The 24,478-nt window shown below is 40.9% G+C and overlaps 2 protein-coding genes across 2 annotated transcripts in view; both read left to right on the forward strand.

Annotated features, from left to right (window-relative positions):
* The window catches only part of TBC1D15 (TBC1 domain family member 15), a 40,495-nt gene extending 36,673 nt beyond the window's left edge, over nucleotides 1-3,822 (forward strand). The window contains exons 15-17 of the mRNA XM_074573377.1: nucleotides 982-1,098; nucleotides 1,687-1,773; nucleotides 2,451-3,822. Coding sequence (XP_074429478.1) covers nucleotides 982-1,098; nucleotides 1,687-1,773; nucleotides 2,451-2,657 — 411 coding nt within the window. The 3' untranslated portion in view covers nucleotides 2,658-3,822. The remainder of the gene's footprint in view (nucleotides 1-981; nucleotides 1,099-1,686; nucleotides 1,774-2,450) is intronic.
* Nucleotides 3,823-15,564: 11,742 nt separating this feature from the next.
* The window catches only part of TPH2 (tryptophan hydroxylase 2), a 51,975-nt gene continuing 43,061 nt past the window's right edge, over nucleotides 15,565-24,478 (forward strand). Inside the window, exons 1-4 of the mRNA XM_074572647.1 lie at nucleotides 15,565-15,827; nucleotides 19,094-19,246; nucleotides 21,693-21,876; nucleotides 21,983-22,083. Of these exons, the coding sequence (XP_074428748.1) occupies nucleotides 15,723-15,827; nucleotides 19,094-19,246; nucleotides 21,693-21,876; nucleotides 21,983-22,083 (543 nt within the window). The 5' untranslated portion in view covers nucleotides 15,565-15,722. The remainder of the gene's footprint in view (nucleotides 15,828-19,093; nucleotides 19,247-21,692; nucleotides 21,877-21,982; nucleotides 22,084-24,478) is intronic.

Raw genomic sequence — 24,478 nt, forward strand, 5'->3', positions numbered from 1 at the left:
CATTTGTGGGCTACATGTACTAGCGATAAAAGTTCAAGTATAAGTAAGCTCTTGTTGAGCTTTAAGGCCTTGTTCTATGAATAATGAAGCAAGAAAATTTTTACTAGTGAAGTAAGACTCTCATGAGCCTCCTCTCTTTTTTTTTTTTACCTGCCTTTTTTAAAAAATAAATCCATTGACTTAAATCCCTTTATCTGTTTGACAAGAGTAATTTATGCAAACAATTTTTTGTTTCCTTCTTTTTTTTTTGTTGTCAAAACTGTTCTCTAGCTTCTGCCCACCACACACATTCTCTTCTAATACTTTTTTTTTTAAGATTTGACTCTCATGATCACTCTAAAATAGGGTGTTAATACTGAGAGTGCACATTTCTGTGCCAGTGACCTCAAGAGTGATTATCTGTGTCCTCTGTGGTTCCAAAAGCCAATGTGTCTCCAGTCAGAAAGTAACACCCACCCACCCCTAACACCTGTGTGTACATGTATTTAGGCTCTTGTAGTGGGGGATTGGGTACAACTTTAGCACCTTAATTATAACCCGTAGAGCCTTTTGGAGGGATTGCTGAGCATGACACACTTCTAGCAATTCACACTTAATCCAGACACAAAAGATACATAAATAATTTGTTAGCTTTAATTACTTATGTGTAGTTAGTAGTTGAGGAGGAAAACTTCACGTGAGCTGAGGCAGAACACACATGTTCCCAAGATCGCAAGCTCAGGGAGCTTAATGGTATTATGGTGGATAACCTGGTAGACACAGAAGTCTTAAAGAACCAGATAAGCATTTGGTGAGTCAGACTTGCAGTTGTCACTAATTGGCCAAAAGAAAGATTTCAAACCACTGGACAAATACTTAGTTGGCTTCAAAAATAGCTTAATTGCAGTTAAGCCACTCGGCTTGAGGGCTTACTTTTCCAAGAACTGTTCTTTTCAGAGGAAAAGCATAAGCATTTCAAAAGTGGTTTTCATATTTTAACAGGTCATGTGGACGGAATTGCCTTGCCAGAATTTTCATCTTCTCCTTTGTTGTGCTATCTTAGAATCTGAAAAACAGCAAATAATGGACAAGCACTATGGCTTTAATGAAATACTAAAGGTACTAAATTCTTATGCATTATTTAAATATTAAGTAAGTTTTTGGTGTTTATGCAGTATGTTTGTATTTCATGTTGGAGGGAGGATAAGGTGTGTACTACCTTCTGAAGGGTTAAATGTGAACAGAATGTCTGTCCTCCGAGCTTTCAAAATGGTTTATTTGATGTCTGTGTTTAGTGATAAGATTGTTAACAGATGGAAAACGGTCTCCCCCTTAGACTACTGCTTAGTATGTTTAATCTTAATTTTTGCTTTTTCTTCTGTAATCTTATTTGTTATCTCTTTGAAAATGTGAAGCGGGGGGGCTGGGGGGAAGAGGGGGAGGGTACCCAGGAGGGCTAGATAGTTTGTCACATTTAGAAGTACCATGGATTCCTCTTGCACATCTTGGATGCCGGTGAAAGCCAGCTGTTGCATACTACGTCTTTCAGTACCATTTGTCACAGCAAATAGAGTATGTTTAACATTTCATAGCTTAAGAGGCAAGCTTATAAGGTGATACTTATTAGCAGTGCAGTATTAGTGTATTTTATAATAAAGCATATTTACCACTGATCACACTTACTATTATTTGTGAATATTTTTTTAGCATATCAATGAACTGTCTATGAAAATTGATGTGGAATATATACTCCGCAAAGCAGAAGCAATTTCTATGCAGATGATGAATTGCAAGGTAAAGTTATTTTGAATATATCTACCATGAGCTTTTATAGAGAGTAAAAGTATGTAGTTGACTCTAAGTGTACATGTATGACTTGTAAAATAACTAAATGCCTGTGTATGATAAAGGATGGACTGTATCTATACAGCGCCTATATTCTAAAGGTCTCTAAGAAAGAGTGATTAATTTTATAGAGTAATATCGTTCACTGGGGTAAACCTGAATTGTGCTGGTTTTGATGGTGATTTCTTAACTCTTACTAGATAACAACAATACAAGTAATTTGATGTTCAGTGTGCTCGAGAAAAATGAGGTGAAAGGCACATTGCACTGAAAGCACACTAGACTTACCAGGCAGAAACCAGTGGTTCACTCAATAACTAATTTCAATAACATGAAGTGTATTTATAATAGTTGTTTACACTTTTTTTTTTGTAATGAAGATTATATTGTTAATCAGGAATTGATTCCTGAGCCTGTCTCCTTTGCGGTCTTTTCGAAAAGCAGATACAGAAAATGGTAGCTTTAATGGAATTAATGCTGAGAGAGATGGTTTCGGCACAGCTAAATTCAGATGAATGATTACTTACTGGGGATGGGGGATGGACTGGGAGGGACCTTGTTCTTAACTTTTTTCATTTAATTACAGTGAATTTTTTTTTTTTATTTCCCACCCTGCTCCTTTGTAGGAATTGCCTCAAGCAGTTAGTGAGATCCTGGGGATAGAAAGTAGTTCTGTAACACCAGATTCGGATACTGGAGAGGACGAAAGCGGAGCTGTGCTGAGTTGTCCGACGTCATTATATCAGAGTATCTCACCACCTGTAATTGCTGCCAATGGAACAAGAGACAGCACTCAACAGATGTCTGACACGCAGAGCTTGACACCTGCATAATTACAGCTGGTTAAATTGAAGAAAGACTTTTACTGAGCACGTTTTTTTCAAGCACTTGAGAGATGGATATTTAAATTTGGTGTTGATTAAGCTTTAAGGTTGGAAAGAAAATCTGTACTGTAATGCTCTTGCATTAAAGCTTTACAACATGACTCCACTTAACTATTTTTGTAGTTTCTTCTACCAAAATAGCCTTTTGTTTTCAATAACATTCCTTAATATTTTTGTAGCCAAGTGCATTTTCTTTTTGCTGGTGAACTGGAAATGGATGGTGATTAAGAATGAATTTGAAAATTCTGCATTTGTCGAGCTTTCACATGTATTGACCTAAGACAGTGTGAGCTCTTTGATTTCAGCAGATTCATAATAGGCCAGCTGAAGCCACTCTACAAAATTTTCAAGCTGAAGAGATGCTGATGTGTTAAAGAAGGATCGTTCTGTAAATGAATGGGTTTGCCCTATCTCAAATGTTTACAAAAATACTTCTAAGTATTTGTTGCTGGTTGAATGTAGATTTGAAATGGACATTTATACTTACACAGTTTAATGTCCAAATACCGGATTTTGTGTAATTGGGAGTGGATGAACAGTATATTTTTACATTAACATATCTTCACTTTATATATGCATATATATATATTTACACACATACACACACTATATACACAAATGTTTGTGAATACTAAAAAGGATAGTCATATTTTCAGTACCTGAATAAACTGACTGTTCATTCATATGAATCAGTTTGACCAAATTAATGCACAGCTCCAACTTGGGCTCTTCTTCAGAACTTTTCTAACTGAAGGTAACTTTTATGTGAATACAGTCAGTCCTACACTTGAGGTAATTTTGCAATCGATTTCTTGCAAACTTTATTAATGTTTATCTTTGCTAATATATTAACTGATCAATTAACTACTTACACTGTTTTTATGGCAAGAGTATTTGGAGAATTAATGATCAGATTATAAAAAAAACAAAACCCACAAACCAAAATAGTAATTGGAATTAACGTTAATGCATTTTTTGTATATGCAGAAGGCAGTGTGAGTTTATTCCATGCCATGCTGATGTCCTTTGACGTTATGTGAAATTTAACATAACTGATCAGTGTACTCATTATTTGGTAACTATTGTACATATATAAAATAAAAATCAAAGCTGATTTAGTGTTTTTAATTAAATCATATTTAGAGAAAAAATCTATTTGTCTGGTTGTTGATATAAGAACATGAGATAGAGGGGATAGCTAACAACGTTAACAGTTCATCAATATTTTATATTTTGTGAGTAATGAAGAGCAGTGGGAACATCTGTTTGTTACAGAGTGGAACATGCCTTTCACGTCTAGGCAGTTGATGTGTGGCATATGGCAGAGCTTTCTTTTCTTCTGCAGCAGCTTACTTTTACAAATGTTATTTGTGCCATCTAAAGCAAATACAAGTAATACAGAAAGGCTTTAATAGATAAATCAAGTTGTTACAATAATTTGAGACCCGATTAAACTTCTCTCACCAGTTGTGAACAGACACCGGAGAGCTAAATCAGTGTAGATTTTGTTTTTAATATCGTCAGTGTGCTATCTCTCATCAGTTAATAAGAAGAGTCTTACGCGGTGGAAGTCAGGGAGTCACAGCTCGGCGTATCTATGGCCTTTCATTTCCTGTCCAGGAAATGACTGTGAAGCATCGTGCCTTTGTTCGCTGTTGAGCGTTGTGCTGCTTGGCACTTCTTTTAATGTGGCACAGAATGCATAAAGGCATAGAACTTACATAATCAACACCTTGGTTCAAATAGACTAAGCGAGGTTACTTTCAGTATTTTTGGAGCCCCTGGTTCACTTTGCAGTGTACTTGCAGTATGGGGTTTTTTGTCAAAAATTATGTTAAAATGAAACGGGGGCCGGGGCGGGGGGGGCAAATGTCTAAAACTAAGACATGCAGTGGGTGAGTCTGTCAATTAACTGTGCGTGGTTCTTGGTTATTCAGGATGTACAGCCACCAAAAATTATATGCAACATATTAAGATCTTGAAGAAAATCATAATTGACTGAATGTGACTACTCAAATGTTTAGGAAAAGCATATTTAAGTGGAATTCCGTCACTTCTTAGAATTACAGCCATAGCTGCTAAGAAGTACTACCAGCCCTTGAAGTTTGCCTTTCCTTTTTGGGTATAATTGTTGATCTTTTCCCTTTGCATTAAGCACTTGGATGTTGAGGATGAGAAGGTTGCTCCTGAATTAACAGTGAGCAGCTGCTGTGGAAGGCTTGGAATAGGAAGGCTTCCTCTCCTTCCCTACAGTAAGATCAAGTCCCTTGCAGCATTCGCTACCTGCCGTTTCCTTCCCGCTGACAGGCAGCCTTGCAGAGAGTTGCGATTTAAGAGGAACTTCATCTTCCACCAAACTATTCCTGATCGTTAGGGATGGATTTAGTCTAAGCCGAGACTACAAACACTGTGAGAGCCCTTAATTCGGGTCAGGATGGCTGAATGCCATGGGTTGAAGGTTGTGGATGTGTAAATTTCTTTTGTACACGAATGATTTAGATTGCTTAGAATTAACAGCTGTGAATTAACTCAGTATACGTTTTTGGTTACAGTTGTCAGGCTATGAAAGAGGCTGTATTTGTTTAGTTCCTGCAAACCTGTTTTGCTTTCTTTTTTACCTTCATGCTTGACTTGAGGATAATTATCTCTTGGGAGTGTGTATTTAAAACATCATACTTTTCAATCATGGCAGTATTCCAGTGTTATCCATTCCAAGGCAAAAATTACACTTATGTAGGTTTCTCCTTAAGAGAGATTTTCCTTATTTTGCCTGTTTGGGCGATTTTATTGGTTTTGAAAGTACATTCTTGAGGGCCTTTTCTTCTGTTTGAGGGCAAGAGGATAGCTTACAAAAAGAAGCGGCTGAAGCTTCTCGGAAGGTTGGATGAACGTGAATGTTTATAGAATGGTTTTGACACTGGGAGGTTAAAAAAAAACTATAAAAAGGATGATGCTATACGTAGCTGCCCATAGTAATCACTTAATGCTTCAGCTGCATTGATTACATTTAGCAAATGTGTGCCTGTCCCCGTTCATCTCTAACGCCTGTGTTTGCTCCCAGTGGCCTTCAAACCCCTGTTGGGTGTGGATACACGCGATAGCCACTTGTATTCATTGCGGTGGGTCATCTTCCTAAGGAATATACGTTACAGCAGGTCCTCATTGCTTTAAGAACCAGATGTGGAAATACTGTCATGCTGATTGTATTAGCAACATTTTGGTTTGGATGTGTAGTTTAATTAAAATTAAGGCGTTTAATGTTCAACAAGCTCAATTTTTGTTGCTAACAAGTTTTTTCTTAAAACCTGTGCATGTTTCTAGCGGACAAATTTAAGATGCTGATGGTGTCTCTTCAATTATTCTCTTTACTTTTTCCTCACGTGTTACTCTCTAAAATTCTTTGATCCCAGTCAGCCAAAGCAGCGAGGAATCAGATTCCTCACTACTTTCAAATATATTCTTAAGCACTGAATCAAAGCTCCAGAAACTTAAGAAAGCCGTAAAAAGTATTCTTCTAGCTTTCATTTTTTGTGATAATGTTCTAGCTCAAAATAAATGAGGCACTTTTTCCTCACTTTTCTGAAGAATTTTGTGTTACGAGAATCTTGCCTAACTTGAAAAAAGATTTTATTGTAAATGATTTGGCATTCAGAACTTGGACCATGGAGGAGTTTTGGTACCGCTAGCACGAGTCATGCATCCTAGTGTGATGCAAATGAAGCCTTGCCAAGTTTGGGATTGAATTTCTGTAGGTAAAAATCTATGTTCTTCTCAAACTGTTCCTTGTTAGACAACAGAAATAACAATGCTGAAGACGGTGAAATTTTAAAGGTGCATCTGAGAATAGATTCACATTACAGATGTGATTGGAAAATAGCAATTAAGTGGGCCGCGTGCAGGAGTAATCACTTGTTTAGGAAATGTGTTAACTGATTCCTTAGACTCACATTTAGTCAATATTCTTGTATAGATGCAACTTAAAACTGAAGTTTGGTCTGTAGAAAAGTGGCTGGTAACATGATTTTGTTTGTGGCTGGCTAAATATCTTGAAGTATATTTTTCAAATCTGTTGACTGTTGTTGGAACGCTTCTAGTCCACGGCTGGTGCCGTTTCCATCTGCGTGAAGGAATCGTGGCAGTGAGGTCTGTGCTTGTTCTTAGGGAGGAATTGCCACGAGCTGCTCTATGGTGGCTGGGATTAAAGCAGGAAAACTTTAACCCTTGGTTCTCTATGTGCAATCACGTACCTATATCCGGCTCAATAGCTGACATGACTGTATATACACATTGATAAGGTGATAAGAGACACATACGCATAATATCCACTTAACAGACAGATTTCGTATATGTGTACTATTTGATTTAAAGATGCTTTCAAATGTTTTTATGATGTTAAAATATGAATTTTCCTTCATGTTTAGTGGGACTTGCAAATGTCTGCTATTCAATTAAGTGATGTTATTGCAGTGCAGGCCTTGTATAAATTCAGCTTGAATTTCATTTTTCATTCAAGTGGGGATTTTAATCTTAAACGTTTTTTAGAGAACTGTGTGCTATTTTTTCATGTTAAATCACTATCTTTGGCACAAATTGAATTTTCTGATGAATTGCAAACAAAAAATATATTGTAGGATGTCACTTTTTGCCTCATCCAAAATGAATTTCACAATTGAATCAAATATATATTTCAAACTGTCCATGTAATTCAAATAAATGCAGTCTTCTAGATGGGTTATGTTTTGAAAGAATTTGATTATAGTATCTATTTTGATTATACAGGCTACGTGTGCCCTACCTTAACATTAGTTCTTGGACTGTTTCTACGTACATATCTTGTTATTAACCAACTAAATGCAGAGCCCCGTTGTGTAGAGCTTAATTTTTTGCCTAGGCTAGCAGTTCAGCAAACGTTTCCTCTGTGTGTTGCGGCTGACCCTGGCCAGCAGCCAAGCGTCCCACCCAGCCCCTCGCCCACTCCCCTCTCCCAGAGGATGGGGACAAAATAAAAGGCAGGCAAGAAGGCTCCTGGATTGAGACAATGACAGTTTAACAGGGAAAGCAAATGCTGCTCCTGCACGCAAAGCACAAAGAGAACTTCATTCACTGCTGTCCATCGGCAGGGAGATGTTCAGGCACTTCCTAGAAAGCAAGGACTCAGCACAGGGGCCTTGGAAACATAAACGCCAAGGCCATGAATGTCCCTGCTTTCCTCCTTTCCCCGGGCTTTTATTGCTGAGCACAGTGGTAGCACAAGAAGGACATGGACCTGCTGGAGCAGGTCCAGCGGAGGGCCACAAAGATGGTCAGAGGGCTGGAGCACCTCCCCTATGAAGACAGGCTGAGATAGCTGGGGTTGTTCAGCCTGGAGAAGAGAAGGCTCGGGGGAGATGTTATAGCCCCTTCCAGTACCTGAAGGGGGCCTACAGGAGAGATGGGGAGGGACTATTTATCAGGGAGTGGAGCAATAGGACGAGGGGTAATGGTTTTGAACTGGAAGAGGGGAGATTTAGATTAGATATTAGGAAGAAATTCTTTACTGTGAGGGTGGTGAGACACTGGAACAGGTTGCCCAGGGAAGCTGTGGATGCCCCATCCCTGGAAATGTTCAAGGCCAGGCTGGATGGGGCTTTGAGCAGCCTGGTCTAGTGGGAGGTGTCCCTGCCCATGGCAGGGGGTTTGGAACTAGATGATCTCTAAGGTCCCTTCCGACCTGAACCATTCTATGAGGTATGGAGTATCCCTCTGGTCAGTTTGGGTCGGCTGTCCTGGTTGTGTCCGCTCTCAACCTCTTGCCCACTCCCGGGGGAAGAAGTGAGAAAGCCTCAGTGCTGTGCAGGGAGGGTTCTGCAATAGCCAAAACGCTGCTGTGTCACCAGCACTGTTCTAGGCACAAACGCAAGGCACGGCACCATACGGGCTGTGATGAGGAAAGCTAACTCCATCCCAGCTTGACCCAGCGTGGTGTGATGACGGCCAGTCTTGATGGTGTCTGAGCTCATGCTAGAAATAAATTAACCCTTCCTGTTGAAGATGACACCCTTTACGTGCCCATTTAGACCTAATGCAAAAAATAGCTGTAATACATATAAAGAACTTATATTCAGCTGTTCTGTTGCTTGTCATAATTCAATGAGATGCAACACCAGAAACTCTTCCAAAACCCTTTTGGGGTATGAATTGGTAAAGATATCCTTTAGGTTACACGGGTGCATGCCACCTTTGGGCACTGGGCTTGGAGAGCTTCCATGCACTCTTTGGGTTTTACTGTTAAAGGAACTGGAGGAGACCAGTCAGTCCTGGTCAGGAGACCAAGAAAGTCTCTAATGTACAGATATTTGGATTCAGGGACTTGATAATTCCTCAAGCAGCAAACCAGTACAATTATGGCTACCAAAAGTGGCAGTCCCAGTTCTTTGTTCTCTGCCCTGTGTCGCTACATCTTTTATGCTGGCATGATTAATTTGTGCAGGGTACGGTGAACCACATAAAGGAGCTGATAAATTTCAGACTTAACCAGTTCTTTTGGTCAGATCAATCATACTGCACATTTTTTTCACCATGAGGAATATGCCTCAGTATTTACATACAGCAAGTTTGTTAAAATCATAGATTTGCAATACTGGAAGGCACTTTTAAAAGCTCATGAATGATAGACTAGCTAGAGTATCTCCTGTCGGAAGGCATGTCTGTCTTCTGCCAGATGCTTGTCTAATCCGTTTGGAGGATTCCTTTGTAGATCCTGCAGTCTACTATGCAAGCACTTTTCAAGTGTTTGTAGACTTCCAGGGCAGACTGAATGATCACATGCAGCTGGTGACTTCTGTAACTTCTGACTCCATATCAGCTCTGCCTTCTCTTGTAATTGTGCAGCTTGTCATCTATAAGTAGCCCTCCCCCTGCCAAGATCTGTTTAAATTTTGTAAATGTTACAGCATCTCTGAGGTAGGTGCAGCCTGGGAATTTATGGGTGGTCTCTACATGGTCATTGAGGCTATTATTAAATAGTGAGGGTATTTAATTCCTCCCGTTCTCTGCACCCTTCCATTTAACAGCGAACCCACCCATTTGTCCAATCTATCTGTTAGTTTCATCTGGACTTTCCTTATCTGTCTTGTGAGAACGTTATGAGAGACCACGCCAAATGCTTCACTACCATCAAGATGAATGACATGTATTGTTTTGCCTTGGTCCACAGGACTGTCATAAGAGGAAATGAGATTTGCTTGACTCAATTTGTTCTCAGCAAATCCATCTTGACTGTTTAATCATCTGTTATCTTCTAGGTCTTTACAAATAACTTCTGTTTTCTGAAACAAATGAAATTAGACTGGCCCATGATTCTTCAGCCCTTCCTCCTCCATAATACCTTATTGAAAATTGACATTATTTTGGCCTTTTCCCAGTCTTTTGTCACTTGTCCATCCCCTGAGTTCTTAAAATACTTATTGATGGCAAAGATTTAATGAGCCTACTCTGTAAGGGTGCCAAATTATTTGCTACTATCAGAATTATCCCAGTATTCTCCAACATTTTTTTATCTCCTTAAAAGCTAAGAGCTTACCTCTTTGCCTTTGCTATTAATAATGATAGACACCTGGTCACAGTTAATTCTTTTCGCAAAGAATGATGTAAAAAAAAAAAAAGGCAATAAATAATTTGATAATTTTAAGTTTTTTGTTTTGTCCTTTCATGTTCAGTAGTGGCCTAATACTTCAATTCCTCTGGCTGCTGGAAAAAAATTGCTTTTGATGTCCTATACTAATTACTTTGAATTTTTTACCACAGCCTTTGTCTATGCATTAATGTGTTATGCTTGGTCCTAGCTTTCATCTCCTTTAAACTACTTTCTTGAATTGAAGGTAATGACAAACTAATGACTTAGAATACTACTAGTAAAAGTGTAGTAGAAGACTACGCTTCCTCTACAGTGGAAGAGTTTCTTGACGAAACTGTACTTTTTTCCTGAAGCAAGGAAAGAATTGTCTTTCTGCACTACGTTTCCTCCCCTTGGATGTCATAATAACTGAATTTACTGAAGTCCTCTTTTCTGAAATTGTCAGTTTCTGCTTTCTTCTCTGACCCTTATTGGCTGAAGATCGTGAATTCATTTTATGTTCACTCTTCACACAGACCACCTTCCGCATAATATTTTCAACCAGTTCCTCTCTGTTGGCTCAAATCAAATCTACCAGAGCCTCTTCTTTCATTGTTTTCTTCCAAATCCTGGATTAAAATTTATCATTTGTATTCCCAAATCTTCCTAGCCAGTCTATCAGTTGGTAGGTATCCTTTCCCAACAGCTGTTGCTTGATTAAAATCCTCTTAGTACTATTAGAACTTGGGATGATTTTGCTGGCTGCTTGAAAGCCTGTGTTTCCCACATCTTCATGACTTAAAAATCAGGTGTATGTTCTCATCACAGATTTTTCAGGAGACCCGTCTCACTCAGAGAAACGGACTTTGGACTTGGTGTGTGTATCTTTGATGACCTGGGAAGAGATTGTACATCTTTCTTTCCTTGTTGTAAGAAGCTCTTTTGGCTAGTCCACTTGACAATTATTTCACAAAGTCCTTGTTTTACCAAATAAATGATGATTTGGTTAGGTATCAAGACTTCTATTTTCTGCTTGTGTCACACTCTTTTGCATTAATAATAAGCATACCTGTTCTCCTCCTTGACTTCTTGACTTTACATTGAATAATGTTCTTTTCATTTTTAGATCCTTGTGAAGTCCACCTTTCTTCATGCTTTTTGGGTACTTTTTCATAGCCTCGTTTGTTTTCCCATTTTGCCACAAGATGACTTGAAAGTTCTCCTTCCTGCTGCAGCAAGCCAGTAGACAAAGACTTGGTGGTGGTCTGGGAGAGCCAGAAGTAAATTCAGATTATTTCTTGGTGTATACTAGCTAGCTCTGCACTGTGAATTTTATCCTCCTGTTAAAATCAAATGTGAGAGGTCTTAAGGTTGCTAGTATATGTCATCAAACTATGGTAAATGTTACAAATAGTTTTAAGGAAAACTATGCTGAAATGGACAGTCAGTCCATTTCTAAGGGGAAAAAACGACTCAAACATTGAAAACACTTCACAGTCTTGCTTCAGATTTAGAGTTAAATTTTCACTTGAGAATTCTACACTCTTAAGCTTAAAAAGTGCACAGTTTAGGAGTTCAGACAACAGTGACTCTGTTCCCTCATAAGAGGAAAGAAAAATATGTGTGCATAAACTAAAGATCTCGGAGTTTCTGATTCCTTGATTATAAGCAATAAGATGCCTTTTAGAAATTAAGTTTATGTCTGTGTGCTAGACAGAGCTTTATTTCTTACTATCAACACTAACTCCATCTCCCAAAATGAAACAAGATTGCTGTGTGGCACACTGGAATATGTTCTAGAACAGATATTTTTTAATAGCTGCTTCAATGAACTTCCAATTTTTTGGCCAGCAATTTTTAAGAGTTCGCTTGTGTTACGTACACAGCACTGTGAACTACAGAAAAATTAGTTGAACTCTGGCAATACTGCTGAACTACAGATTTTGTGTAGAGCCAAATACCAGCTCTGTTGTACTGTAGCTAGAACAAAGAGGAAACAAACGTCTGTAAATGTAGGTCCTTCAATCTGGCAGCGATACGTACAAAATACAAGTTGCAAATGAAGAACTTCCTCTCCAGGGAGCATCAGTGTCTCTGCGGGATTCATGGACAGGCAGCATGGCTAAAATAGCTGAATTTTAGTTTTCCCTGCCTGTTATAAGTACCTGTTGACAAAATGTAGTAGCTGTGTTTGTTTTGCATTCATCAGTCATCCTGAGGAGGTTATGAGAGACAGAAAACCTTTGCCATGCTCTAGTTACTGCACAGAGCTGTGATGGACAACAAGGCTACTGGGTAGCGGGTCATTGGTTTGCGTGATGTCCCAGCTGCAGAGCTAACAGTTAACCGTAGGTAAAATCGTGCTGTCACGTTGGTAGGAGAAAAGCCTGATCAGTAGAGCTTGCTTTCGTCATTGGGGCATTTGGAGAGTGCTTAAGTGATCTCACTCTCATAATTGTTCAGCTGCAGGAACTGTGTCTAGGTATCTCAGGCAGAGCAGGTAGGAATATCAGTGTCCAAAGACTCCAACTTGCTTTCCCATTATTAAAAATAATGAACAAACCTGACAGAGAATATCTCTTGATAACTTAGGATGTAAGACTGAACTGTCAGATGTAGACATGCTTTCCCCTAACTGGGAAAATGCAGTAAAACTTTGTGGGTTAGCATGATGAAAATGGTTGATTTGCATTACAGAAGCAGGTAGAGGAACCAAATATTATTACCATCTTATTGTCAAGCGGAAGAAAGGATCCTCATTACATTTCACACATGGGAAACTCTGGAAAAGTGAGACTAAATGGGTTTGCTTCAGGCCTCCCTCCAGTTCTGAGGCACCTGTGAACCTGACCTGGTCCTGAACATTGAGCATGAACACCGTTTTAAGAAGGGGGTGATCTGACTGACAACGGCCAGTTAGACTGGAAGCTTTTGCTGGTTTTTGTTAGTTGTGATAAACTGTGAGATTTCATGATACTTCATGGGAGCTATGAAACCCTCTCAAATCTTCTGTTGTGCTTCTGTGTTGGTCTATTTTAAAGAGCAAAACGAATTCTGCCATGATGGAGGTATGTAAATGCTAGTTATATGATACTAAGTCTAGTAAGGCTAAAGACATTGACGTTGTGAGAGGAGGTGATCTGCAGCTGAGTTAAATGTGACATGAAGCTCAGTACTATGGGCGATACGTCCTGCTACTTTCCTTGTGCATTGACCTCCCTGCTCCCTGTCTCAGCTTCAGTCAATCCAAACTTTTTCCTGGTGTACCAATGTCCTGGTTTGAGCGACAGAGAACAAATTTATCTTCTAATGCCTAGGAAAATGGGCTTTTAGAAGACTCTTGTGTCTAAATTTGTGAAAATATTTACTTTACAGCCAGATATGGTATGCGGGATTCAAGGTCTCAGTGTTTTCAAGCCTTGCCAGGCGCAGGGATGAGGAGGAGCCAAGGCCCAGGCACTTGGCCCAAGCTGGCCAACAGGATTATTTCATACCGTGAACGTCACATTCAGTACAAATTAGTAAGTTTGCTGAGAAGTTCTCTCTCTCCCATGGTGGCTGCGATCCTGAGAACTTCTTGGCTCCGTGCCAGACCCCTGAGTCTTTCCCTTTCCCCTGAAGTCGTAGCACTCGCAGTGTCCGACATTTGCTGTCCCCTGCTGGGAGCGCGCAGCTTCCTGCTGATAGAATTGGTTGAGTGTAATCCTCGTATATTTTATATTAGTATTGGGACCAATACTGGTTCTTTAGAGTTATTAATGATAATTATTTATAATTATTGTCTAAGTGACAATAAATTGTTGTTGGTTCCTCAAACCAACGAAATTACGGCCACATGATGCCAGCCGTCGCTCTCAGCTACATTGCCCGTTTGGCGAGGCTGCAGAGAAAAGCACCGTCGGTGACTTGCAAGGGGAAGTGATGCCCATTTTCTCCGCCTGCTGTGTTGGAACAGAGAAAAGTGTGTATGCATTTGAAGGAAATTTACTGAAACAGTGCTCCCAATCCAGATGTGCTGTTCAGTCCTACACTCTGTAAGGTAACCTATTTATTCAAAGCAGGTGACGGAAAAGTTCTGGAAAATGGGAGAAGCAGGGAGGAAAATTATACGGAGAGCAAGTAGGTGACAAAATGAGTGTTTGATCTCAGAATGTTAACGTAAGAGAAATTAATTAAAAATCTTAAAGCAATTGCACAGGCAGATTTGAGACTGAGACAGTACCTTAACACTGCTGTGACGTTATTGTTTCAGCAGTTGCCTTCTGCTCACTTAAAATTTCGGAGCTAACAGTAGTTTGAAATTAGGTAGTAAACAAATTCTTAAGAAAAATATATATATAATTTTTACTCCAGAGATGTTAAGTATTTCAGAAGCAAGTGAAGTTGTCATACACATATAAATATAGAAGACCCCCAGAATCTGTATGGGACTGTTTTAGCTTCATAGGTGATTAATTGCTTTATTGATGTTGTGGTTAGAACAGTCTTATGATCGGAGCCTGGCCTTCACACAGCTCAGGCACAAACCTGTCCTGACTAAAAAGCTTTCTCCAGTTAAGCATTCTCATTCAGTAGAAGTATTCTTTCCATGTCCCTATTCACCCTTCAATACATAAGGTAAGGAAGTCTTTCATTACAACGTAGAATTCCTCTCCCTTAATAGACGTTCTCTGAACCTGCCTATGTTTTCCAAAGCAGAACTCTATAAAAGGGAGAGAGACGAGTTTCTACATCAAAGAATTGCTCACATCAAAATCTCTCCACAACTTTCCCGTGTAGAAACTCAGCCCCGACCACCCTTGGGCGAACTGTCCCCGCGTCCCCGCCGGGCCTCTTCCTCCCCAGGGCCACCCCGGGCTCCCGGGGCGGCGGTGCCGGCGTCCCTCCGGCCTGTAGCCCTGCTCTCCCTGCCGGAGGGAGAGGGGAGGCTGCTTTGGCGTCTCGGGTTGCCTTCGAAGCGGTGTTTCCCCGCCCGAGGCAGGCGGCCGGGCCGAGACACTGCCGCCGCCGCCCGGGCCCTGCCGTGCCCCGCAGCGGGCGGCGGCGTGAGGGGAAGGTGAAGGCGTCGCCCAAAGACGGCCGCGGGGCGGGCGGGGAGAAGCCGTCCAGCCGCGGGGGCCACCGGGCCTGTGGTCGGCACGGCTCCCCGGGGGCGCCCGCCGCCGTCCTGGCCCTGGGGGGCTCCCGCCGGGGCCGGGGCGGCGAGTCTGGGCAGCCCCCCGCGGCGACACCGCTCCCCGTCCCGCCCCGGCGGCTGAGGTAAGCGGGGACCGTGGGCGTCTATCTGCCGGCGGCTCTCGTCACCCGGAGACGGGTCTCTCCTAATCGTGTTTCCATCAGTCTCCGCGGGGGCGTATAAAAGGAGCCGCGGCGGGGCGAGGCGGGCAGAGCGCGGCGCTGCCCCCCGCCCGGCCGGCCCCATGCAGCCCGCCATGATGATGTTCTCCAGTAAGTACTGGGCGCGGAGGGGCTTCTCGCTGGACTCGGCCCTGCCGGAGGAGCGCCCCGCCGTCGGCAGCCTCACCGTAAGTGGCGGGGCTGGGAGAAGGGCTTCTCCGCCGGGGGAGCTGCCGGGGGGGGTCGGATTCCGCCGGCCCCCTCCGGGGGTCCCGGTGCCGAGCAGCCGTCCCCCTTCCTCCCAGTTTTAAGGCCGGGTGGGTGGTTTTTTTTTTTTTTGGCAGTTCGAGGGTCATTCTGACTAGTCCTCGTTCAAAAAAGTCTGTCTTCAAACAATAGTAAAAGTTTTCATTCGCAGTACGAGCCTTACTACAGAGATTAACCATGTTGCTATTGGAATAATATAAAAGTATTAGGGTCCAGTGCAGGTTGTTTTAACTGCTTGAGTTTTGGAAGCCTGCGGTGAGCCCTGCCGGCTGCCCGCTCCCGGGCTGCTGTCAGCAGAACCTGCTGCTTTCCAAGGCACTTCCAAACCTCTCGGCACGGTGTGTAAAACGTTTTTGGCGATGCGCAACTTCCTCCTATTGCCTTGGTGCCTATGGCACTTCCATCGGGGAGCTGCTGGATTTGAGGTCTCCCGGCTTCTGCCGCCTTGCAGGGGTGCGAGAGCCTCCGGGAGCATCATGTAGGGGATGTGCAGTTTCCCTCTTGGAATCCCTGCCAGGAGGCAGGAATGGTTCCCTGTAAGGGGACGATACAGGTGCAACAGGTGATTTCAGGCACGGGATAAAATTCTACATGCTTATGGGGAAATATATTTGGATAGGTTTACTTTAATAAGAATAAAGAATGTTAATAGGTACTAATAATATAATCTGCTCTGAATATGTGAAATATTTAGGATTATAAAGACTTTACCTCCTGTAAAATTCTGTGCCAGCTCTGGAGAGCATGAGGATTCAGATCACTTGAGTAGAACTAACAGACTCCACCAGTTTGTTCCAGTTGCGAACTGGCCTATTGTCTTTATAGTAAAATGTGCAGTATCTCTATTTGTATGTGCTTTATTTCTATTGGAAATATTGAATTAAATAGGATAAACTTGTTTTACTGTCTTTATATTTGAGTTACTTTCTTCACTGAGTTCTGCTATAGATCACTTCCATTCCTGAGTACTTGCGTTTGCTCCAGATAATTAATTTTCATTAGAAAAGTTGATCTACTTAGTCACTATTTAATTTTGAGGTGTACTAATGAGGATGGCTGATAAGATTTGAGTTCTTGCAGTATCACAGCCTCTTTTGCTGGGCTCATAACAATTAGCTAATCCAGTTTTCAGATGCTTGAGAGAGGTTTTCAGTCATCACTTCAGGTAATGCTCGCTTGAGAGTATTAGGGGATCTGTGACAGTCTTGGAAGGTGGCAAGTGCTTTCGTTTCCCAGAGGGATTGATGGTACTGAGATTCTCAGACACTCAGTTGACTACACGATCCTTGGTACTTAGCTTCCAGAAAGCAGCATACAGTGAAAAATCATGTATGCTATAAAAATAGCATCTTTGTCACTTCATGCCGAGGTTGTGTGCTTGATGTATGTGTAAAGGACTCAGCCAAATCCCAAATATTATTGAAGTTAAAACAAAAGAGACCTTCTTCTTGAGCAGAATCATATAAGCTCAATTACTAAAAAATAAACATGTTTGAAACCCTTCATATATCATTCTACAAATGTAATTGCTTTTCCAGATTGTTTCTGTGTAGTCTAATAAATTATGAGAAAAGACCACAGAGACTTTTTAGCATGTCCGGTAACTAGTTTAAGGGTGGCTGGTTTAACCTGTGCCATTTAAAGTGTGGTTTTTGGCAAGATTATGCATTGTAAATAGCCCTCTTTTTAATTTATTTAGTGCATTCTTGTACCTTAATATCTCAGAAGATCCAGGGACAGCTGGCTTGAGAGCTTTGGGCTCCCTATTAAGTAGAGGGAGATATTTCAGAGTGGACTAGGTTTGGGTAAAAAAGTAAACCAATTTGACGTGAACCATGTGGATATATTAAGATGGATGTGATGCAAATACTTTGTAACTATTAGTGATATCAATTTTTAAGAAAACCATTTTATATAATCTGGTTGGAAAAGGAATCAGGCTGACGCTTAGTAATTTTTTCCTGCATCACGAAGAACTTCATAAAATCTTGTAAAATCTTCTAGAAGCACAGGGAGACTCTTTGCTAAAGTTCATCATTGCAGGTCCACGGACATATGAGTGGAATAACTCACCTGTAAGGAAAAAATAAGAATAGAGATCTAACTTGGCTTTCATCAAGTGTTAAGAGACCTGTTTAAAAACTGCATTAATTTTTGAGTGACTTTCCATAAGCTGCTTTACAATTAACCAAGGGAGAATTTAATCCACGTGGAATAGTTGTATATGATTCTTAATTTCTGTTTCACATTTTTTTAGTGACTACATTATAGATGGTAAAAAAGCAGTTAGAATTTCACTGGAGATTTAATTTTTCCAGGAGTCACAACCTGGGTATTGAAAAATGCAGGTGGTTTTTTTTTTTTTTTTTTTTTTTTTTTAAATCATGGTCAATCTTAGAAAAATTGTCTATAAAGGCTGTACTGTTGGCATCTCAACAAGATTTAAACTGATAAAATAGTAGTTTGTGGAAAATTGCTAGCTGTAAAGCAGTCTTTGACCCCCAAGTTGAGAGAAGAATGTAGGAGTGGCTAAGGATGGTGTGATTTTTCTGTATTTTCTTGAGTTCCTCAGACAGATTGTCTTCTATTGGAGGTACAGTCTAACCTTGTATTTCTGTGCTTGTTTTTGTAAGCAACAGAGGTTTTGTTTTCTCAGGAAAAATGACGTTACACAACAACATTAATTGTACTATAACAGAGAACTTAAAAGTTTATGTTTTAAGTTTAATAGTTAATACAAAATATAGACCACTGTAAATCGTCGTAAATTGGCTGTTACAGGTTAGAACAGCATCACTACGATTTTGCGGTGCAACGTTGCAGCAACGTTCAGGTTAGAACAGCATCATTGCAAGCTTTGCAGTAATTCAGACTATCTCCGTTTGCTCCGTATTTGTTACTAATGACAGCATTGCCCTAATAATAGTGTCGTATTTGTATTCCAGACATTCCTATGCTTTTCCTTAAGCCTTTTTTTTTATGGACTGGCCTCTTACATAGTCATCTCTAACAGCTGCCTTTGATCTGTGATTCTGGTTTCAAGTAAATAACGTTTACCTTTTAACTTAAGTCTGGATGAGTTCCATTCAGCTATTTTCTAACAAAAATTTTTCTTTGCATAAAAGGACTTAATTTTGGGAGATGCCTGTTTGCATCTGAGATGATGCTGTTCTTTGTCCATTTGTAGCTAAACAGATCAAGTTCTGGGAAAAATGAGGAAAAGAAAGGGAATAAGGGAAATGGGAAAGGCGAATCTGTTTCTGAAGGTGGAAAGACAGCTGTGGTGTTTTCCTTGAAGAATGAAGTTGGTGGATTGGTGAAAGCTCTCCGACTCTTCCAGGTAAAGCTTACAAATCATTACGCTGACTGGGCTGAGAAAGGCTACTGAGGTCGGGCTGTTTGTTGGTATAAATCTAATGGACCGTGGCGGAAGGAATAAAGTGCAGTTACACTCTGCAGAATTGAATAAAAGTAACTTAAAATTTTATGGACCATTCAACAAAGCATTTTGGGCTTGTGAAGGGTTTTCTGGAATAAAGTTTGACAGTGATGCTGATGTTCACACCATTTGCTTTAGATTACCGACATGTGATTCTCAACACCGTAAATTAGATTTGAAGTTGTCTGCACAGGCCACAGTGAAAGGAGGCACTTCCAGAGAGCAGTTGAGAATCTAAATTACATACAATGAGGTGGTGGTGGCGGCAGCAGCCTTGCTGCAGGACAATGCTTGGTCATGAAGTTAAATGCACCTTTAAGTGCGCAGGGTCAGGGCTTTATGTTTCTAACTAGAACGTGAATTGTGAAGTATCAGTTCCCTGTAGATTCCCATGCAGTCAGTGGTTTTTGGTCAGACGACTGGTACTGCACATAGTCTGCTTGCCTTATTAGTAAATTGAAGAGGGCTTGGAGGCATGTCTGAGGATGGTTAAGGAGCAGCATGGTAAAAGTTGTACAGTCTATGCAGTGCAGTGAAGAGAAAGTTAGGAGTTGCTTGGGATCTACTTCTAAGGCCAAACCATCAGAGGGGTTTAAGTGTGAGAGCACTGGGCATTACCAGTCCTAACTCACAGGGGCTGGCTCTGGGAGCAGATTCCCAAAGCTGACGTAGATACCTGGATTCCCCATCCAAGGAAAAGAGATTTGGGTGAGTTAGACCCCCAGGAGGGAGGCTGCCAGGAACCAGGGTGTTTGACAGAAAGCTGATAGGAATTGCAGGAATCATGTTTTCAATACAGCTTCTCTCCCTGGGCGTTAAGTGTCTAACTGCAGCTCTGGCTTAAATGAATGGGTTCATACCTGAAATCCTGGATTTACACATCAACTTGCCTTGTTGTACGGGCATACAACTCACTCTGGTCTCTTAAAACATGGCTGGAAGATGTTGCAGAGATATCATCCCCATTCATGGAGTCACTCAACGATTTCAGTACTGTGAGGGGGAGCGCAGGGTTTTGTTCTTTTCTCAACCCAGGGTAGGTCAAAGCTGCTTGTCCGACTTCCCAAGAGAATGCCTAAAACTTGTAGCTCCGTGTCAGCTGGAAACATGCAGGGGAGTCCTGTGGCCTGTGTTTTTCAGCAGTAGATCATCAAGATGATCCTGCTTGGCTTTGTAATCTGCCAATTTACAAATAGCAGATTCAAAACCCTCAGCAGATGGAGGGTTTTCCTTCTGTGAATTTGTTATGTGAATGGGTTAGCTAAGGAGATATACTGTATACGTACCTTATGGGGGACGCTAGTTAAAGAATTATGTCCATATATCCAGAGGGGTAAAAGTAGAGACTACTGGTCGCCTGTACCAGAGGAGACCTTCGCCTGAAATGGACATTTCTGCAAAATACGTCAGGCAGGCGGAAGTACCAGTGCAGAGTCCTCCCTATTTGGAAGTCAAAAAATATTTTATTGGCTTCACTGAGTAAGTGAAAGGATAGTTCTGAAAAGTAACAGATAGTTTGTGTCTGGCAAAAAAAAAAAAAAGGAAAAATCAAAGGGTCAATAGAAATATTGGTTGAAAGTAATCATCTAGTTCAGCCTTCTTAATCACAACACTAGATCAGGTCAGCCCTAACACGTTACGGTTGTCTGTCATTGTACGACACCCTTGGCAGACCAGTAGTTGTGGTGGGAGAGACACCTCATAGGAAAATTTTAATGCGAGAACTGTCCACACACTCGTGTTTAGTTTTGATGGGGACATCATAATAGAGAATAAATTGAATTAGATTTTAATTTTATTACTATCACCACTGCAGGTAATTCATAATTATTGCAAGAAGGATGGATGAGGATGGATACGCAGTTATCCTTAAAAATATTTTCACCCTTGTGTTCATGAGAGATGCTGAAGTAGTACACGTTTAATAGCGCCTAAGTAAACACACTCAAATCCAGTTAAATTAACAGTATTATTGTGCACAGTGCCTAATAAAATTGCATTTAATGTTTAATAAAGGTAAATATACAATTGCATTAAATTATTTTTCTTTTTAAAAGCTATAAAGTAATATTGTCCTTTATAAAAGATTGCTTTTTAGATAAAATTAAATCATTAGTTAACTTTCCTCATTAAACACAATAGCATTATTTTTACATTCTGTATACAGATTTTTTTTTGGTCTTTATTATTGTTTAAGCATCACTAACCAGTTATGTAGGTCCAAAGTGAGTACTTTGAATAAAAACAACTTTTAATCACTGGGAAAAACTTTTCTGAGGAACATGCCATCAATATTCCCCTTTTAGCTGGTATGTCTGCATTCATACGCTATTTCATCTTTCCACAGGAGAAACATGTCAGTATGGTTCATATTGAATCACGAAAATCGAAGAGAAGGAGCTCGGAGGTAGAAATTTTTGTGGACTGTGACTGCAGTAAGAAAGAATTTAATGAACTAATCCAGTTGCTCAAGTTTCAAACTAATATTGTATCTCTCAATCCACCAGAAAACATCTGGACTGATGAAGAAGGCAAGGCTGCTTTTATATTGCTTGGTTTAGACACAGAAAAGTTTTGCACAGGTATCTCCATAGTCTTACACTCCGCTTTGCTCAACTCACATTCTCTCTTCTACAGATCTTGACTGTGTCCCTTGGTTCCCCAGGAAGATATCTGAATTAGACAAATGCTCACAGAGAGTTTTGATGTATGGATCGGAGCTGGATGCAGATCACCCTGTAAGTGTAACATAAAATCATATTGTAGATAATTTGTTCAGGTTATTTGCCAGTCAAATAAAAAGCTTGTTGACTGACGATTCTGAGTACGTTTTTGAGCACATGGTTTTCAGAAGGGGATTTAGTTCTCTGCAATGTTTTCAGTGAATTAATTTTCCTTCTCTGTAGTAGGACACCCAAAATGGAGGTCCTCCAGAAAACTTATTCACTCTTGAACAGCTATGTCCCTTTTGTAATGCTTTCATTTATTTTTTTAATTAACTAGTTGATAGAAGCTGTCAGAGGTTAGATCAAAGAGACCTTCAGTTCTGTCACAACTCTTAGGTAAGAAGTGATATTAACCTAGGTGTCAGAGAAGAAAGGCTACTCAAGGGATAATTGCAAAATAAAACAGAGCAACATGTTCCTGTTTTTGTGTGAATGCAGCAGATGGGAAGGTGTCTCACATTGTTTCCTGACTTTGGTGACAGGAGACAAGTCTGCATTTCACACAAGCTGTATCTGCAGTAGTGCCAAATGCTCAATGCAAAAGGCAGAAAAATTTATCTGTTATTGTTTTATTCGTTTTGGCTGATGTCCATAGATACTTACCCTCTGAATCTTTAGATGGCAGATGATCGCAAGCATTTGTGTTACAACACTTCCACTTGTTAAAAATCCAAGATTCTACCTTTGGACCACTTGGCTGAAAGATACTGGTGGTAGCTTGTTGTATTCATTTGTAAAATAGGCTGGATTAAACAGGTGTTTAGGAAACTTCTAGCTGAAAGGAAGCAGGTATTGAGCTAAGATATCTGACCATGAGACTGTCTTCTAATAGAGTCATATTAAACTCTAGCTGTAGGCAGTAGTCTCCTTTTTTTTTTTGTCACACACATTTTTGTTGGTATTGTCCAAGATGGTGAAAAATGGCCCTGAAGAGCTTGTAAGCGACTGCGAAAAGATCCGTTTGGTGTAGGGGACTTTCTAGTGACGCATCTGTATAGCGTGCATCTGCACAGGTACTGTGGTGCTTGTACAGACTCCTCCCTGGTGACTGCCTTGGCTGAGGAGGGGCATGTACTCCTGGTGGCCCTGGGTTTGGGGCTCTATGTCAGTGCAGAAATGGCACTCAGACTGCTGCCTTCTGTCCTGTCTGCTCCACAGCTCCTACCGTGGCCGTGCCGTGGTGGGGGCTCAGGCACAGACCCTCAGGCCTGTGCACACGAGCAAACGCACATCATCACAATGTCCCCTGGCAGCCCCACTTGCCTGTCTCTGGTGTCACCTGGCCGCACATCACCCACAATAATCATTATGGCCTCGCTTGGTTCCCAGCCATCTCTACCATGTGTGAGCCCTTCCCATGCTCTGGACCCGCAGTTGGGGAGCATGTTCTTGCATCCTGGTTTCTGCCATGCACTTCATGATGACAAACTAGGATTTACCTCACATTTTCTCAGAATGGAAAAGCCCGCTGATTACCTTCAACCACTAACAGTAATTTGGTTCAAACAGAGGCTGTAGTGGCAACTCATTCTGGCCTTGAGTTGATGACTGTGCCAGGCCATTTGATACTGTTTTATGTTCTGATCTGGTGCCTTCATTAAATACTTGAGTGCTCTGCTGAAAATCTGTCTTCAGTTTTACAGACAATGAAAAAAGACATTTGCATTATATGAATATATATTTTACACTTGGGGGAACTCTTATAAACATAATTTACACACCATTTGTTAGCCTATGCAGCATGCTAGGTATTAGAGATGGGGGAAAAAAAAAAAAGTAAAATCTGTGACTGGCCTTTCAAAGGCCACTTCTGGTGCCTGCCCAGTTTCTTAGCAGTGACGTGTAGGTGTCAGAGGACCAAAGAGAATTACCCTATTACGGAACCAGTATAGCACCACTTCAGCAGCATAGCTCTAACCACTCCATATTGGCTAATGGTTTCAGTCTCAGTTTCACTACACGTGACAGGCTTTTAAATCCCCTGTCCTGTCTTCCATCGCTTTTCAGCTCTTGAACGGTCTGCAGCTGAGTAACTCAATGCTTACATCAAAAGTTATTAAGCAGACAAGGAGGCTCCCCCAATTACAGCAACTTTTTGCCAGTCAAAAAAAGCTTTTCTGTGTAGGAGTGGAGGCTTGAAGATCTTCTGCAGTCCTCTGACATCCTCCCTTACTCTGCCCCAGCAGCTCAGTTGTGGTTATGGGGCAGTAAAATGCCTTCTGAGTTTTCTGGAAGCTCATACAAGTATTTCAAATCAAACGACATTATCATTTCATTCCCTTCAGTGATTTGTGTTTGTGTATGTGAGCAGTAAGGAAAAAATGCATTTTACTTTTCAGCTCTGACTAGGGGAAACTTAAATGCACTTTCTGGGTTACTAGCTGGGGAACGTAGATAACTCTTCACC

Source organism: Larus michahellis, chromosome 1 (assembly GCF_964199755.1).
Source record: "Larus michahellis chromosome 1, bLarMic1.1, whole genome shotgun sequence".
Taxonomy (NCBI): domain Eukaryota; kingdom Metazoa; phylum Chordata; class Aves; order Charadriiformes; family Laridae; genus Larus; species Larus michahellis.